General features: G+C 49.0%; 2 protein-coding genes and 1 long non-coding RNA gene across 4 annotated transcripts; 1 reads left to right on the top strand and 2 right to left on the bottom strand.

Moving 5' to 3' along the window:
• Positions 1-1,862: 1,862 nt before the first annotated feature.
• Positions 1,863-4,913, top strand: LOC108962842 (uncharacterized). Of its 2 annotated transcripts, none has more exons than XM_050982501.1 (3): positions 1,863-2,259; positions 2,786-2,990; positions 3,134-4,912. In XM_050982501.1, the coding sequence occupies exons 1-3, from the start codon at positions 1,863-1,865 to the stop codon at positions 3,546-3,548; spliced, it is 1,017 nt and encodes a 338-aa protein (XP_050838458.1). In that variant the 3' UTR covers positions 3,549-4,912. The 2 variants fall into 2 exon arrangements, 1 of the variants encoding a protein (XP_050838458.1); XR_003945107.2 differs by lacking the exon at positions 1,863-2,259 and having other exon boundaries at positions 2,848-2,990; positions 3,134-3,290; positions 3,433-4,913.
• LOC108962843 (uncharacterized) lies at positions 2,054-3,145 on the bottom strand. The gene is made up of 3 exons (XR_001991564.3): positions 2,999-3,145; positions 2,759-2,894; positions 2,054-2,200 (listed from the first exon to the last, which is right to left on the bottom strand). It is a non-coding gene; the product is annotated as an uncharacterized LOC108962843 (long non-coding RNA).
• Positions 4,914-10,599: 5,686 nt separating the features above from the next.
• On the bottom strand, positions 10,600-12,599 carry LOC103820811 (transcription factor HES-5). Its single transcript, XM_009095569.3, has 3 exons — positions 12,470-12,599; positions 11,999-12,182; positions 10,600-11,662 (listed from the first exon to the last, which is right to left on the bottom strand). The coding sequence occupies exons 1-3, from the start codon at positions 12,533-12,535 to the stop codon at positions 11,397-11,399; spliced, it is 516 nt and encodes a 171-aa protein (XP_009093817.1). The 5' UTR covers positions 12,536-12,599; the 3' UTR covers positions 10,600-11,396.
• Between the last annotated feature and the right edge of the window lie 4,514 nt (positions 12,600-17,113).

Genomic DNA, 17,113 nt, shown 5'->3' with positions numbered 1-17,113 from the left:
CACCCCGGCCTCATCGACATGCAAATGTATGCGCATAAATCTGCATGCGAACGAGAGGAGGCGCGGGGAATCAGGCGGGGAGAGAGCGCCGGCCCCGCCCACCAGCAGGGGGCGTGGCCTGAGGGAAGGAGCCTGAGGGACTCCGCGGTGAGGGGGGCGCAGAGACCCGGGGGGAACGGGGGGACAGCTCGGGGGGAACGGGGGGACAGCCCGGGGAGGGGTCGGTGACACCCCGGGGGGAACGGGGGGACAGCCCCGGGAGGGGTCGGTGACACACCGGGGGGAAGGGGGGGACAGCCCGGGGAGGGGTCGGTGACACCCCGGGGGGAACGGGGGGATACTCAGGGGAAGGGTCGGTGAGCGCCCTGAGGGAATGAGGGGACAGCCCGGGGAGGGGTCGGTGAGACCCGGGGTGGGGTATTGGAGGGGGGGAATGGGAAGAGAGACCCCCGGGGAGGGCAGAGAGATCCCCGAGGAAAACTGGGGGGGAACTGGCGATGAGACCCCCGGGAGGAGCTGGGGAGGAGGGGAGAGACCCCCCCCAGGGAGGGCAGAGAAACCCCCAGGAGGGAATCAGGGGGAATGGGCAGAGAGACCCCCGGAGGAGCTGGGGGATCCCCGGTAGCTCACGGGGGTCCGGGACCCCGATCCACCCCCACAGCCACGGAGCAGCCCCATGAGTGTCCCCTGTAGCCAAACTCCTGAATTTCAACCCCCCGAGTGTTTCCAAGGCATTTGTTACCCCGACACACCCTCAGGAATGTGAATTTGTGCCTTGGAACATTTTATCTCTTAATTAAAAGTGCTTTCTGTGTTTGATGTCCCTGCCTGTTGCAAGGGGTTGGAGTTAAGTGATATTTAAGGTCCCTCCCAACCAAACCCTTCCATGATTTTTTTCACCCCTGCAGTGACCTTTCTTGGCTCTGAATTCCCAGAGAATTGGCTGCTTGGGTGTGCTGTTATTTTTGTCTCACACTGAGAGAGCTGGGGGTTGATATTCCCGAGCTATGGAGAACAGCATTGCAGAGGTCCCAATGGGAAATTCGGTGTTAAATGTGAATATCTCTGCTTCTCTGGAATCTGTCTCATGTCAGTTGACCACAGGGAAACCAGCTGTAAAAACTACTTATAAAAAGAATCACTTTGGGTTGATTAAGCATATTTTTATTTATTTTTGACCTTTAAAAGTTTCTGCAACTTCTGATACTCAAGATAACTCTGGCACAGGTCATACATTGGTGCAGCTTGCACAGAACACATCATAACATCCTCCAAGGACAGTAACAAATTCCCATTTTCCCCTGGCAAAAGGGTACCAGAAATTAAATATAATTTATACATCTGCCTTTCATGAAAGACTTAGATAAATATTTCTTGTATAATGGACAGCACAGCTGTAACTTTCAGTCCTATAAGGACACAAAAACGATCTCCTGCCTTTACAAAAGGCACACACGCATCCTGAACCTCACAAACAGCCCTGGCTTGTGAGCAAGACATCCCGAGGAATTTCCTCTACGTAGTTTGGGACATGGTTTAACCATCCTCAGAGCGTGCTCAGTACAGACTATAAATATTATAGATTATAAATACTACAGACTATAAATATTATAGATTATAATTGTTATAGAACCCCTCGTGGCACCGTGGGAAGGCCAGACTCCCAAATGTGTCCAGTGAGACACATTCCAGGTGGGAGGAAAAGGGAAGAGGATTTTTGGGAATTCTGACCGTCCCAGAGGTGACAGCTTTCCCAGCAGAGGTACAGGGACAACCTCGCAGAGGCTGAGAACAGCCGAGCCCTCCCAGCAGGAGGATCCGGCTGACATTCCCTCAGAACAACTCTCTCTCCACGCGGTGGGATGGCTGCAGTCCTTCGGGGAGAAGGGGAGCTCGCACCCGTGCGGAGCAGTGACCTGCTCAGAAAAGGGGAAACATTCTTCCCTACTCGTGAGAGGAGCGGGGGCGACTTGGACAGCAAGTCATGGGCTCCTCTGGAAAACGGGAAACGTCCAGAAAATCGCGGAATCGGGAAATGCCGGTGCCTCCCGAGGCTTCGGCATCGCTTCGGCGCTGGAGGGAGAGGCAGAGTCCCCAAGTGCCACCTGTCACCTCCGGGAGTGGCAGCTCAGCTTCCCCGAGGGACGGGAGTTGCAGAGGAGCCCGTCAGGATCATCCCGCTGCGGGCTCCTGGCAGGGACTGCAAGAGCAGGAGAGGAGGAAATGTTACACGGGGAGACGCTTTTCCCAAAGGAAAAGGCAGTGAGAGGGATAGGGGATGGGATCAGTGGGGTGGGATGGAATGGGATGGGATCAATGGGGTGGGATGGGATGGGATGAGTGGGATGAGATCGATGGGGTGGGATGAGATGGGATGGGATCAATGGGGCGGGGATGGGATGAGATCAGTGGAATGGGATCAATGGATGGGATGGGAGCAATGGGATGGGATCAGTGGGATGGGATCAATGGGGCAGGGTGGGATGGGATGAGATTGATGGGATGGGATCTGTGGGATGGGATCAATGGGTGGGATGGGAGCAATGAGATGGGATCTGTGGGATGGGATCAATGGGATGGGACAGGATGGGATGAGAGCGGTGGGATGGGATGAGATCAGTGGGGTGGGATCAGTGGGGTGGGATGGGATCAATGGGGTGGGATGGGAGCAATGAGATGGGATCAGTGGGATGGGATCAATGGGATGGGACAGGATAGGATCAGTGGGATGGGATGGGATGGGATGGGCAGCACTCACCTCGCCCTTATCCCGGCTCACTCACAGCCATCCCCCCAGGATTTCGCCATTCCGCAGCTCGGAGTCGGGCTGGCCCCTCTGAAATCCCTTCTCCAGACAGCTGCAGCTGCTGTAAATCCCACCCGGGGCTCCCGAGCTGTAACACAGGAGGGAAGGTGAGGGAAGGTGAGCAGCCAGGCTCCCCCTCCCCAGCTCCCAGCCCCGCAGAGGTGCGGCCCTTCCCGGCTCTCAGGTACTCACCCTGCGCTCCCCTCCGAGCCATGGGATGCTGTCCTGGCTTAGGGCAGACGTCCAGGGACAGAGCAGAGTTATCCCAAGGGCTGCCCCCATCTCGGAGTGGGGAAGGCAGCCGGGATCTGCCCTATTTATACACAGGGGCCGCGTTACAAAAGTCTGGGTCCGGAGCGAGTCGCAGTTTCCCACAGTCGCCAGCCAATCCGAGCGTGCCCGGGACAATGGGAAAGCATCCATTACAGCATGGCAAATTGCCTGTGAATTGCCTGGGGATAATACCCCGCTCCCAAAGGAGCAGGTGGGCCGGGGAGTGTGGGACACAATAGGGTTTGGCATCGCGGCGCTGGGCAGGGAACGTGGGAAAGCGTTGCCCGTCATTATCATCCGGCTTCTGCCTGATGTTGGGAACCTCGACATCTCAATGTGCTGCCTTTTCCCAGGCTGCCTTGAAATGAAGCACAGAAGACTGATCCCAGGAAGAGATAATGCTCTGCGCCCCAAAGAGAGGTTGAAAAGGGAAAGATGCAGAATTAGAGGGACTAAACCCTTTCATTGACATTAAACCGTGCTTAGATGAATACAGTACCAGATAATTTTCAGGCTAAAATCGAGGGGAGAGTCCTTCAAACAGTTCGCTTGAAATATTTTCCTCTGTATTATTTAAAGTCCCTCTGTAAGTTATACCCAGAGCTCTTCCTTGCTTTTGTTTGGGTAATCTGGGCTTTCCTACTGCGGCCCGTGGCATGTCGTGATTGTGATGTCTTTCCCAAACACGTCCTGTTCGATTTCATGCTGCTTTGTAAATCCTCACTGTGTCTGAGTCTCCACCTAAATATATTTCCCGTTTACAGACATCTGAGAGGGAGTGAAAAGTCAGCTCCTGGCTATTATTTTGCTATAACAAAATTTCCTGACTATAATTTTGCTGATTATCCCATTTGCAGGTTGTCCCACAGGTGGGAGGCCCTCCTGTGACTCTGCCCAGTCCTGGGGTTTCTCACCTCTGTAGCGAAGGAGGAAGGACCAGGCAGGATCCTGGGTTGGAGCTGCCTTGGAGCAATATTTATTTATTTTTTCCAGGCTGTTTTAAGCTGCCAGCTCAGGTCTGCTGCCCCCTTCCAGCACAGCCCAGTACAAACCCAGTTCAGGACCTGTCATGCAGCTTTTGACCACCTGTTTCTTACAACATTGATGAAAACCCTGCTTATTTCTTGTGTCTGCCTTTCAAAATCAGACAGGAAACCTCTGATTTAATAATGAGAGCATCCCTCCCCTGGCCAAACCTGTGTCCTGGAAGCCTGGATAGCAAAGTGTCCCATCACACAGAGGCTGGTGAATAAAAGGAAAAATTCTGCTAAAGGTGATCCTGGATTTTAATTATTAACCTGGAAATATTTTTTTTTTCACAATTTCCACAAGCCCAAAGACAATTTATGTTTAGATGGATCACTCAGGGCACAACAATTTTAATTCTTGAATGGTTGTCAAAAACTACAACTGAACACAGACCAGGAGTCCCATTCCAGATCAGCTCACTGAATTATTTGGTCAGCTTGTAACCTGCAGTATTCCTTGGAGCTGGGGCTACCCCTGCTGCAGGTGTGGGAAATGAATCTGGAGAAAATTCTTAACATTTGATAGAAGATTTTTTAGAAGGCTTGTATTTGTATGTAAATTTTGAGATAAAAAATATCAGAAATATCATAGAATAGAGATTGATTGTTGAGAGAGAAATCGAATTAGAAATGAGTTTTAAAGGATGGTTTTGTAAATAGGATTAGATATTTTAGAGAAATAGAATTATGAAAGATGTCTTGTTGTAGGACTTATGAGCAGTAATTTTAGATGATTAGTTTTAAGGTATTTATATTATGGTGTGGTTGAAGCTGATAGGCTAATAAACATTTAGAGTATATTGCAATTAAAAAATAGGTAATTTCTAATATCATAATATCAAATTATAATCTTATAAATTATATTATTATAATTTTATAAATTATATTATAATAACATAAATTATAACATCTGTACTATCTCACCCTTCTCATAAGACTAAAAGTAGAATAAAAATTTTAAAAACACCTCTCAGTTACCTCATCTCGAAGTAAAAAAAAAAAAGTTAAATCCAAAAAAGTTAAAAGTTTAAAGTGTTAGGAAAATTAATCCACAAACCCCAGACGTTTATGTCCAAAAAGGAGACAGAGGAGTCCCTTTTGGCTTTATTTAAATAAAGGGAAAGGCCATGGGGATTCCCCTGGGGTCTCTCCAATTTTTGGGGGGCGCAGCCTCCTTTTTATCCCAATTTCCAGCCACATTTCCCTTCTCTCTTTCCCCATTTCTGAGGGACTGGAGAGGTTCAGAGTCCCTGATACACCTGATCCCAAAGATTCCCCTCTAATGTACAACCCTCCCTTTGCATTTTTAATTCTTACAGAATTTAGGGGCTTTTCCCCATTTCTGAGGCACTTGACAGGTTCAGAGTCCCTGATTTACCTGACCCCAAAGATTCCCCTCTGATGTACAACCCTCCCCTTTCATGTTTAATTCTTACAGAATTTAGGGGTTTTCCCCCATTTCTGAGGTACCTGAGAGGTTCAGACTTCCTGACCCCAAAGATTCCCCTCTAATGTACAACCCTCCCCTTTCATGTTTAATTCTTACAGAATTCAGGGTTTTTTCCCCATTGCTCCTTTCATCTCTCAATGTCTAATTTTATTTCTCAGCAAACCTAAAGTTTATTTGTAAAAGCAATTATCTCTTTCCATTCATCACTCAGTGGAATCCTTCCCATTGTCCCTTTTCTCTCCCAGAGCTGGTTTGATCTCCCAGCAGCCCCACAGCTGCTTTGGAAACACAAATCCCGCGTTCCTCTCAGAAGTTAAAAGTTCAATCCATGCATGTTCTTGTGCTGTTGCTGCAGAGGGAAGTGAAGCCGGGATTTTCTGGATGCCTCCCGGGACGAAGGGACAGCAGCGGGTGGGAAGGAAGGAGGATGCTGGCAGGAGCCTCGGGGAGAGGGGAGGGATGCTCTGACCCAATTTTCAGCCCTGGAGATTTGAAATGAGCGGGTTTAAAGGACGCCACGCTGTCCCCAGCACAATGCCCGGGCTCGGAAGGGCTGCAGCAGCTCGGGGTGATTAAAGGCTGATCCCCTGCTCCGAGGGCCGGGCAGATGGTGCCGCAGGGGGGGCTCTCCCCAGGACCCTCCCAGGCACACTCCTTTTGTTGAACAGCAGAATGGGAAATCCTGGGAGCTCCCTCCATCTGATGGGAATGGTGAGCCAGGCACAGCCGAGCCCTCTGCTCCCAGAGCCCCGCATTCCTCTGCTCTCCTGTGTTTTCCGTGATATTTACTGAAAATTCCATGATATTTTCTGAAAAATCCCTTCGCTAGGATTTCTTTTCCTGGGAAGCTGAAAAGCCTCAGAAAAGAGTGAAAACAACAATTATCCGATTGCTTTGGAATGTTGTCTGGAGATGGTTTTACCAACAGGTGCAGCTTTGATTGGTCCCATGTGAATTGTTTTAAATTAGTGCCCAATCCCGGTCCAGCTGTGTCAGACTGAGGAGTCACTCACAAGTTTTTATTATTCATTCTTGTTAGGCCTTCTGATGTATCCTTTCTCTTTCTATAGTATCGTTTTAGCATAATAACATAATAACATAACATAACATAACATAACATAACATAAGATATAATATATAAGAATAAATATAATATAATATAATATAATAAGATAATATATATAATATAATATAAATCTACTATATATAAGATAATATAATAATATAATATGATATAATATAATATCATATAATATAATGATTTGTCTTTCCAAAGCAGCTGTGGGTCTGCTGGGAGATCAAACCAGAACTGGGAGATAAAAAGAAGCCAAGGGAAGGATTCCACTGAGTGATGAATGGAAAGAGAGATTTGCTTTTACAAATAAAGTTTAGGTTTGCTGAGAAATGAAATTAGACATTGAGAGATGAAAGAAACAATGGGGAAGAAAAACCCCTGAATTCCATAGGAATTAAAAATGCAAAGGGAGGGTTGTACATTAGAGGGGAATCTTTGGGATCAGGTGTATCAGGGACTCTGAACCTCTCCAGTCCCTCAGAAATGGGGAAAGAGAGAAGGGAAATGTGGCTGGAAATTGGGATAAAAAGGAGGCTGCGCCCTCCAAAAATTGGAGACACCCCAGGGGAATCCCCATGGCCTTTCCCTTTATTCAAATAAAGCCAAAAAGGGACTCCTCTGTCTCCTTCTTGGACATCAACCTCTGGGGTTTGTGGATTAATTTTCTTAACAAGGGGAACTCAGTGTGCTGCAGTGGAGCAACAGGTCTGGAGGAGGGTGGACTACCAGCAAAGAGTGTGGAAGCCCAGGATTTCCTTGTCAAACCCAGATTTTCCTTGCCAAGCCCAGAATTTCCCTGTCAAGCCCGGAATTTCCCTGTCTGTGTCACTCAGATATAAAAAGCAGTGCCCTGTACCTCTGTGGCTGTGCTTCCAGCACGCAGCTGGATGGCTCACACCAATTTCAGAGCATTTTTAGACCATTTCCTCCATCCATGCCAGCCTGTCTCCCAGATGCCATTGATGACCTTTTTAAAGAAATAATTACGATTTTTAATGTGTATTTTCCCCCTTCCCTGCGCCTTCCTTAAACGGTTTAAAATCTTTCTGACAGCTCCTCTTGAGACACCTATTTAGTGTCAAAGAGCAGAACGTTCCCAAGTTTGAAAAGGGCCTTGGCATAATGCTGATCGATCAATGTGCTCCTTGGGAAAAGAGCTCTCCAGATGGTCCATCGGGACAGGAATTGCTGCTGGGCACAATGAGGAGCCAAAAAAGCGTCACTAATGTGGGCTGTTGTGAGGCACGCTTCCTTTGTGGGGCTCTGAATGCCCTAAATAGGGAAGAAAGTGTGGGAAACTCCGAGAAACTCAGGCCCACACTCTGAGGTTAATAGGGGCTTTGTCAGGGGAGTATTCCTGAGCTGTGGGATCAGCATAATAAACAACATTTTCCCTAAGGGTGGGAATGTGTTGGGAGCAGGGGAGAGTCACCCCAGGGGCAGGAAGAGCCCTAAGAAGCTTTGAGTTCAATTATGAGAAGTGATAATAATTAATAAATTGTAAACATAACCTTTGCTGTGCAGGGCTGGGCAGGTTGGAGGTCTGGCTTTTAGCACTGGGGTAATTGGGAAATTAAAGCCCAGAGGGGCAAGGCTGGGCTTGGTGGGGAGAGGAATGGTGGATTTGTCTTTATGGACAAGCTGTGGGTCTGCTGGGAGATCAAACCAGCTCTGGGAGAGAAAAGGAACCATGGGAAGGATTCCACTGATTGGTGAATGGAAAGAGAGATTTACTTTTACAAATAAACTTTAGGTTTGGTAATAAATGAAATTAGACATTGAGAGATGAAAGAAACAATGGGGAAGGAAAACCCCTAAATTCCATAAAAATTAAAAATGAAAAGGGAGGGGTGTACATTAGAGGGGAATCTTTGGGATCAGGAAGTCTGAACCTCTCAAGGACCTCAGAAATGGGGAAAAAACCCTAAATTCTGTAAGAATTAAAAATGACAAGGGAGGGTTGTACATTAGAGGGGAATCTTTGGGATCAGGTGTATCAGGGACTCTGAACCTCTCAAGTCCCTCAGAAATGGGGAAAGAGAGAAAGGAAATGTGGCTGGAAATTGGGATAAAAAGGAGGCTGCGCCCTCCAAAAATGTGAGAGACCCCAGGGGAATCCCCATGGCCTCTGCCTTGATTGGAATAAAGCTAAAAAAGGGACTCCTCTGTCTCCTTTTTGGACATAAACCTCTGATGTTTGTGGATTAATTTTCCTAACAATGGAAAGCACAACGAGAGCACTTGCACCAAACAAAGCAGCTGTTCCCGTGGGGTTTGGTCCCTTCCCACTGCCCAGGGAGGAGGAATTCACTGCTTCTCTCCCTTGCAGTCATGTTTTACTCAGCCTGCAGAGGTGCAGCCAGCTGTGACCCTCACACCTGGCTCCTTGGGTGGAATCCATGCCCAGGAGAGCAGCAGCCTGCCCTGAGCCACGTGGGGCTGTGTTCCCTGCGGTGCACATCAGGCTGGGCCGGGCTTTGGGGCACATGGCACTCCAGCTGAGCCTGAACTCCCCCAAACCACCCTAATTAGGCTTGATTAAAAACCCCCCAGGCATGGACAACAGCTGGAGTTTTGCTGGGGTTCAGGAGCCTGTGCTAATTGGCAAGGACAGGTTGAGCACAGAGAGGTTGAAGTGACTCCTTCAAGCTGGCTAAGCAGCCATAAAACCCAAAAATATCTCTTGTGAAATATTTAGCAGTTCATTAGGAAGAATAAATCTGGGGCACTGGTAGAGACCTGTACCAAACCCCCACCTTGAAGAGCACTCCACCAGCCTGTGCAGAAATAAAACTATTAGGAAAATTAATCCACAAACACCAGAGGTTTCTGTCCAAAAAGGAGACAGAGGAGTCCTTTTTGGTTTTATTTGAATCAAGGGAGAGGCTCCTCTGTCTCCTTTTTGGACATAAACCTCTTGTTTTTGTGGATTAATTTTCCTAACAAAACCAAAATGATCCGTGGCCCAAAATGAGGCAGGGCAGCACATCCCTGTTTGGTTTTTGGGGCTTTTCTGAGTGGTTAACAGAGGATTTCCCCACAAACCCAGCGAGGACTGGGCAGGCTCAGTGCTGGCTGCAGCTGGATCTGTCAGCTGAGCAGATCTTTTTACAAGATCAGGTGTTCAGTGTTTCCTTTTGTTCGGGAGCAAACCCTGAGAGCTTGAAATGCAGGTTTTCAAGGGCACCTGTCCCAGGGAGTCTGAGCAAAGTTGGATTGTTCACCAAATGTGTTTCCTGCTGCTCCTGTGTCTCTGGAAGAAGGAGAGTGTCTCCTGTCATAAACCAAATTTTCACTGAATCACCGTGGTTAGAGAATCCTTTTGTGAAATGATTATTTGTGCACATTTATTTTGAAGAGGAGGTGAAATAAAAGGAAATCATTTAGGAGAGGAAATGCTTCCTCAGTCTCTCCTAATTATCCTTTTAGCCATATGTGGGCTAATTTCACTTCAGTAAAGGGAGCCTGACAGAATTTGTGTCATAAAATTAAGACAGCAAAAATGGGTTCACCCCACTGCTGGTAGTGTCAAAGATCCCCAGGCTGAGGCAGGTGCCAAACCCTTTGGAAGTTATTGGGAAATTTGCACAATACTCCCTCCAAACAGGCAAAAAGCACAAGGCTGATCTCAGCTTGGTGAAAAAATTAGTGGGGGAAATGAAGTGGCTGTGGAATGAGGGATTTGTTGGAGGCAGAATGGGTCACTGTTAAATCTGAAAGGTTGCCACTTCTCAGCACCTCACTTCAATTTCACTTCCATTTGGATTTTTGATAATTTTCCCAGAGGTTGCTTCCTTGCAGGATCTGAAACCCAGCTCTGCCAAAGGGATTTCACAGATGTGATTCATGTATTGGAGGGAAGGGCTCAGAACTGGCACCTCCTGATGGCTTCCCCAGCACAGGAGAGGCTGCAGGACCCACTCCAGCAGTGTCAGCCCTTTTAATCATCCCAAAGCAGAGCATTAAGGACTAAAACCATTTTTATTGTACTGTACAGAGAAGACATGCAAGTTGAACATCACACAGGATGAATACATCACAACTTTATAAAAGCTTTTTAAGCTCCTTGGCATGCTCAGTGAATGATTATAAAGTACTTATTGCCTCCCTTCCTCCCCCTTTTCCTTAAGGTATAGCAGAGGTATTTCCTTTACAAAAGGCACCAATTATCCCTCAAATGAGAGCAGCACAAAGTGACATGAAGAGATTTGTCCCCAGAGCTCTCTGTGATCATCACAACTTTCTGTAAGAAGGATACTAAAAATAGCAGAGGAGCTTGAGAAGAATCAGCATTCCTAATGACATCTTTCACTCAAAAGGGAAAGGCTCAATCCTCTCTTTATGATACAAAATACATTCTCCAAAGGGCTCCTTCTTGAGGAAGGTCAGTACATTATCTAGAGACAATGGAGCACTTGAACTGTGACCCAGGCAGCCAGCAGAAAGATTTCCACTGACAGCCACAGGCTCAGCAGCCTGTGATGGAAACCAAAGGTCATCTGCTCTCTAAATCACCACAGAACTCCGACCTCTCTTTGGCCAGGAGCCACCAATAAAAGCAACAAATTTGCTGCAAGATACACCCAGAGTCCTTCACTATGAAGGGAAACCACCCAGCGACCCTCATTTCTGGTGACAGAAAAACAACAACCACCCCCTCCTCCCACCTTTGGAAAGCAACGTTTCCTACTTCAAAGAGGAACTAATAAACCACGGGTCCCTCTAGTTTTTTGGAGCAAAACGTGGGAATAAAGCTCGGCAGCTCTACCAGGGTCTCCAGATGGTCGGAGCAGCAGCCAGGCTCTTCTGGGCAGGCTGTTTTCTGGGGAGCAGACAGGGAGACAGGGGGGAGGCACGCAGAGCTGGAGAGTAGGAGGCATCTGCAGCCAGCTGAGCCTTGCAGAAGTGCTTGATCAGCTGGACCTGGGTCTCCTTCTTGGGCTCGTGGTAGGACAGAAAGTGCATGGCTTCCTTGAGGCAACGCAGGTAGCCGCTGTTAAAGTCCTGCTCTGGGCTCTTGTGGATGAACGCTGAAAGAGAAAGAAAAGCAAAGGCAGTGGGTTAAAATCATGGCCAAAACATGGGGTAGGGAGCCAGCCCCAACGCTGCTGGTGGAGTGTGGAGCTGGGACAGCACCGACCCTGCAGCTGGTTGGGCTGGCATCAGGGGCATTCCTGAGCCTGGCATGTGGTGTGGGGGAAGGTGGGGAAGGGAGGGCAGCTCTGCTCGAGTTCAAATCAACAATTTGTGCAGTGATTTTCGTGTGCCTGGGGCTGGGGGGCTCCAGTCCCTGCTCGCCTCGGGGTGTCTGGGAGGGCACAGCCCTGCCAGCAGGTCCAGCTGTGCAATACCTGCTCTGCACTCACTTTTTTGGTCCTGCAGCTGGCTCTGCTGCTTCAGGTAGCTGACAGCCACTTCCAGGATGTCGGCTTTCTCCAGCTTGGAGTTGGGCTGGTGCCTCTGGAACTCCTTCTCCAGGAGCAGTTTCAGCTGCTCGATGCTGCTGTTGATGCGGTCCCGGCGCATTTTCTCCACCACCGGCTTCCTCAGCTGTGGGAGAGGGAGCAGATCCTCAGGGGTTTGCTGAGACCTGACCCAGTTTCCCCTCTGATGCCCTGATCCACCCATCTTCAAAGTTGCTTATTTTTGGCAGGAGAGCTGTGTGATGCTGCCTACCCATTCCCCACTCATTTTAATTTTTAAAAACCTATATAATCCCCCCTATCTCTCTTTAACGTATTTGCTCTCCCCCAGACCACTTCCCCCTCTTCTCCCATGTTATATTTATTTTCTAGGAGCAGGCCAGCCCTTCCAATCCCCTCCAGGGCTTTACTTACTTTATTCTTTTCCTTTGGCAGCAGCTTCTCCTCCATGTGGATCATCAGAGCATTGCTGGGAGCCATTCTGAGCGCTCAGCCCTGGGCACAGACCCCAGGCAGCTGCTGTGCCGAGTGTGAGGAGATGCTCTGGCAGCTCCCAAATCCCTCTATTTATACCCGGGGAGCCGGGGCAGATACGTGAGTGTGGGGCTGGCCGGTGTTTCCCACAGCCCCGCAGCCAATCCAGCCCCGCAGAGGGACAATAGAGGAAGCATCCATTAGTGCATGGTACATTGATTGCCAATGCCCCGGGGAGAATAACCTTCTGCCCACGCTGCTGGTGGAGTGTGGAGCTGGGAAAGCACCGACCCTCCAGCTGGTTGGGCTGGCATCAGGGGCATTCCTGAGCCTGGCATGTGCCGGGCACAGCCGTGGTGTGGACGAGGCACGCTTCTGGGGGAAGGTGGGAAAGGGAGGGCAGCCCTGCCAGAGTTCAAATCAACAGCTCCAGGACATCTCTGCCCTTCCCAGAGCCTGGGGGAGCTCTGTGTGTCTGTGTGTTGAGTTTGTGAGGGTCCCCAGGACGAGGTGAGAGATGAGAATCTGGCTCCATGTTCTCAGAATGCTGATTTATTATTCTATTCTATTCTATTCTATTCTATTCTATTCTATTCTATTCTATTCTATTCTATTCTATTCTATTCTATTCTATTCATTCCATTCCATTCCATTCCATTCCATTCCATTCCATTCCATCCATTCCATTCCATTCCATTCCATTCCATTCCTATGCTAAAACTATACTAAGAAAGAGAAGGATACAGACAGAAGGTTTAACAAGAATGAATAATAAAAACTTGTGACTGACTCCTCAGGGTCTGACACACCAGGAACGGGATTGGTCCTTAATTAAAAACAATTCACATGTTTGGATAAACAATCTCCAGACCACATTCCAGGGCAGCAAAACATGGAGAAGCTGAGGCTCCTGCAGGAGAAATCCTGGCAAAGGGATTTTTCAGAAATTATCACAATGGCAGTGGAGTGTGCAGTGTGGGGAGCTGGGAAAGCAACCATTTACTTTGTGATAAAGGCAAGAAAAAGAATGAAGCTTTGAGGGCGCTGGAGGTCAGTTCTGATTTTGTGTCGTGAGTGAAATATCTGCTTGGGTACAGCCCTTGGGGCAGCACCAAAAAGAACCAGAAGCTACCTGGGGGAAGCTGTGCTGCACCTGCCCTGTGTGGGTCCAGCCCAGGTGCCCCAGGCAGAGGTGTGCTCCTCCTCCGAGCACCTGGGCATGGAAGGGAGGAGGGAAATGTGAAGTGAGGTGAGAAAGCCAAAGAATTCCTTGCTTGGAAGTGCGGCAGTGAAGCCCGGGGGTAGTGGGCAGTTGACAGGAAGGAGGGAGGTGACACTGCTCTAGGCAGTGACGTGGGACTCATTGTGGCAGCCTGAATGGACTCAGCTCTTTGTGAAGGGCAGATGTTGTCCTTGGAGCCCTTTATTCCCCGCCTTGTGGGAAAGCCAGGAGACAAGACATCTCATGAACACTTCGAAGCAGTCAAAGGATTATGATACAAAATAAGACACAGCTCAGAGACCAAGCCCCAGCTTGTGCCAGCTTTAATGAGGTGTTGCCTGCTTTCCTGTGTTCTCTGGCTGGCCTTCCTCCAGGAGCTCTCTCCTGGCTTATCCCTTTCTCAGCAGGGGAGCCACGCTGGCACACAGGTAGGCATGGACCAAGCTGGTTGAAGACACTTCAGTGTCAAAAACCATCTTTTTTCCCGACTCCTGAGAAGCCCTGACCTTTATTGCTGCATTAGAACTGATAGCCAGATGGTCTTTTGGGAGTTGGATTCCTTCCCTTTAAATCATTCAGGCTCAAGCACCGTCACTAATGTCGGGAGGAGTTGCAAGGCACACTTCTATTGTCCCAGCCAGAAATGTTATCAATGGGGGAAGAGTCTGGGAAAGGCAGAGAAACCCAAACCCACACAGCCTGCTGCTAATAACCCCTTTGTGGAGCTGTGCTTCTGTCGGGGCACCATGAACTCTGTGCCTTTGTCACCCAGGAAGGCTGAAACGGGCACGTTTCACCATCCAGGGGAGGAAGGGGTGACAAGGGCAGGGACAGAGGTTCGTGCAGGGGTGGCTGCAGGAATGCTGAGCTGAGCTGCAGCTTAGGCTATCCTGGGGCTCTGGTTTGTTGTGCTCTGCCTCAGTTTGCTTTTTTGGGAAAGGGGAGAGTGGTGCTGGGCTCTCCCACGGAGCCCTCTGGGAGCTGGGAGCTGTCCTGTGCCTGTGCTAAGGGGCAGGGATGGGGCTCAGGTGGCCCTTGTGCTTTTCTGGCATCACCTGGGAGCACCTCAGGGAGCAGAGTGAAGGAGCAGCAGTGCTGGGGGGTGACAGAACTTCTCCTGCTCTGTTGGAAAGCTTTTAGACCCAGGGAAATGGAGGGAGGTGAGGGTGAAGCCAGCTCTGCTCTCAGCTGGATGTGGAATGTGCTGGTGGCAGCAGGAACACTGCCAGTGTCCCAGGCAGCCACACCTGGGGGGAAATGTTATCTTTGGATGATATTCAAACTGGGTCTGTGTGTCACTGCTGGCTGCACCTGATCCAATGGTGGAGGTTCCCAGATTTCAGCACCACACATCCCTGCAGTGTTAGCACATCCCTTCATCGCCCTCATCTTCTCACAGCTTCCTCCCTGGAGGTTCTTGGCCAAGGTGTGAAAAGACAAGGAGCTACCTGTTTGAGGTGAGCCCTAATGATCCTCTGACAGCTTTTAATTGAGGAGCCACTGCTTCCTTTGGTGTCTCAGATGAAGATCCCTTCTCCCAGCCCTAACCCTGTCCCTAACCCCAACCCAACCCTAATCCTGCCCCTAACCCCAACCCAACCCTAATCTTGCCCCTAACCCCAAACCAACACTAATCCTGCCCCTAACCCCAACCCAGCCCTAATCCTGCCCCAAACCCTGCCCCTAACCCCAACCCAGCCCTAATCCTGCCCCTAACCCAACCAACCCTATCCTGCCCAAACCTGCCCTAACCCAACCAGCCCTAATCCTGCCCCAAACCCTGCCCCTAACCCCAACCCAGCCCTAATCCTGCCCCAAACCCTGCCCCTAACCCCAACCCAGCCCTAATCCTGCCCCTAATCCTACCCCTAACCCCAACCCAACCCTGATCCTGCCTATCATGTTCTGCTCAGGGTCTTTCAGTGACATGAAACACAGAAAATAATATAAAAATTGTTTGGCTGTCAGGCAATATATAAAGAAATATCTTTATATATAAAAATCTTGTTTTTCAGGACTGGCTTCTGTTCCCACAGGGAACCCTGCATGTGAACCAGTAGAGTGGGAGTCCAGGGAAATCTGCCTCTTCCAGGGGGAAAGGTTATGTTGTTATTAGAACTGTTGTATGAAATATTCCATTAAATGTCATTAACATGGCATTATCTTGCCTCCTTGAGACATCAGGACCCACTCAAAAAGGGGTCTTAATACTGTAAAGTACATTCTTCACAGATTTAACCTTTTTTAATTAGTTTTTCTTCGGATCCAGAGTGTTTAATACACTGCCATTCCCAGGTGCACGAGAGAAGGGAAGTGCACTTTGATCATTGAGAAACATGTGAGACAACTTGATCTGCATTTTTAGGGTTGTTAGAGGCAAAATCAAATTTCTAAAGCTGCTTGTGTGGTGACCCCCAAGTAGTCATGCCCCAATGACATAGCCCTTCTACAGTGAGCATCACAAATAATTAAAAATTAAGGAGAATTTATTATTTTTCTGCCCAGCTGAAATTCCCACAAGTCACCTCTCGGCACATTCAAGAGTGCACAAGAGGGATTTATTATTTCCTGGTATATTGACTCTGAAAGGTCTGGGGATTACAGCTGCTTTGCACATGAATGGCTGGAGTGTGTTGTACAAAAGGCATGGACTGTGGGATAATGGGCTTGGATGTGGGAAAGAGCTGACCCTGGGGGAGAGCAGGCTGGTGCCTGATGGCAGGAATCAATTATGGCTCAAAGGAACACATTGCCCTGGGAGCAGGCTTGGCGGGAGCCACCCTGGGCTGGGTTTGTCACCCTCCTCCTTCCACACCCGCAGAAAACAACCCGGGGATGGATCCTGTCCTTCTGCTCCTTCCTGGGGCTGGTGGAGCTCAGGGCTGAGTTACCAGGGAGTTTGGAAATGCTGCTGTTCCCCATCTCTGGGATGGGACTGAGGGAATCTCCTGATTTTTTAATTTTTTTCTAAGCCTTCTGATGTTTACATTCTTGTAACGAACTTTTCCACCCACTTTAAGTAATTAACTGATTGTTTTGCATCCTTTTAGGGAGGAGGAGAAATTTGATGGGCTGTTGGTTTGTCCAGTGTCACTAGAGAGGTGGCACTGTCACCCTCCAACCCACTGTCACTTTTGGAAATCTATAAATGCTGGAGTCACTAAATAAAAAGTCCCTTTTTACCTTGGAAAGAGCAGCGAGTCTGAGTCCTGTTGTTTCGTGTCCTGTGGTGACATGTGGGAACCCAGCCCATCCCTCCTGATGTCCAGAGCTACGGAGAGAACCCTTGGGTGGCTCGGGGGTCTTGGAATGTTGCCAGAAGCACTTGGTGGATGGATTTTGATCCATCTGGGGATGTGCCA

This window comes from Serinus canaria, chromosome 21, assembly GCF_022539315.1.
Source record: "Serinus canaria isolate serCan28SL12 chromosome 21, serCan2020, whole genome shotgun sequence".
Taxonomy (NCBI): domain Eukaryota; kingdom Metazoa; phylum Chordata; class Aves; order Passeriformes; family Fringillidae; genus Serinus; species Serinus canaria.
The sequence above is the reverse complement of the archived record's forward strand: the minus strand, read 5'-3'. Positions and strand labels throughout refer to the sequence as shown.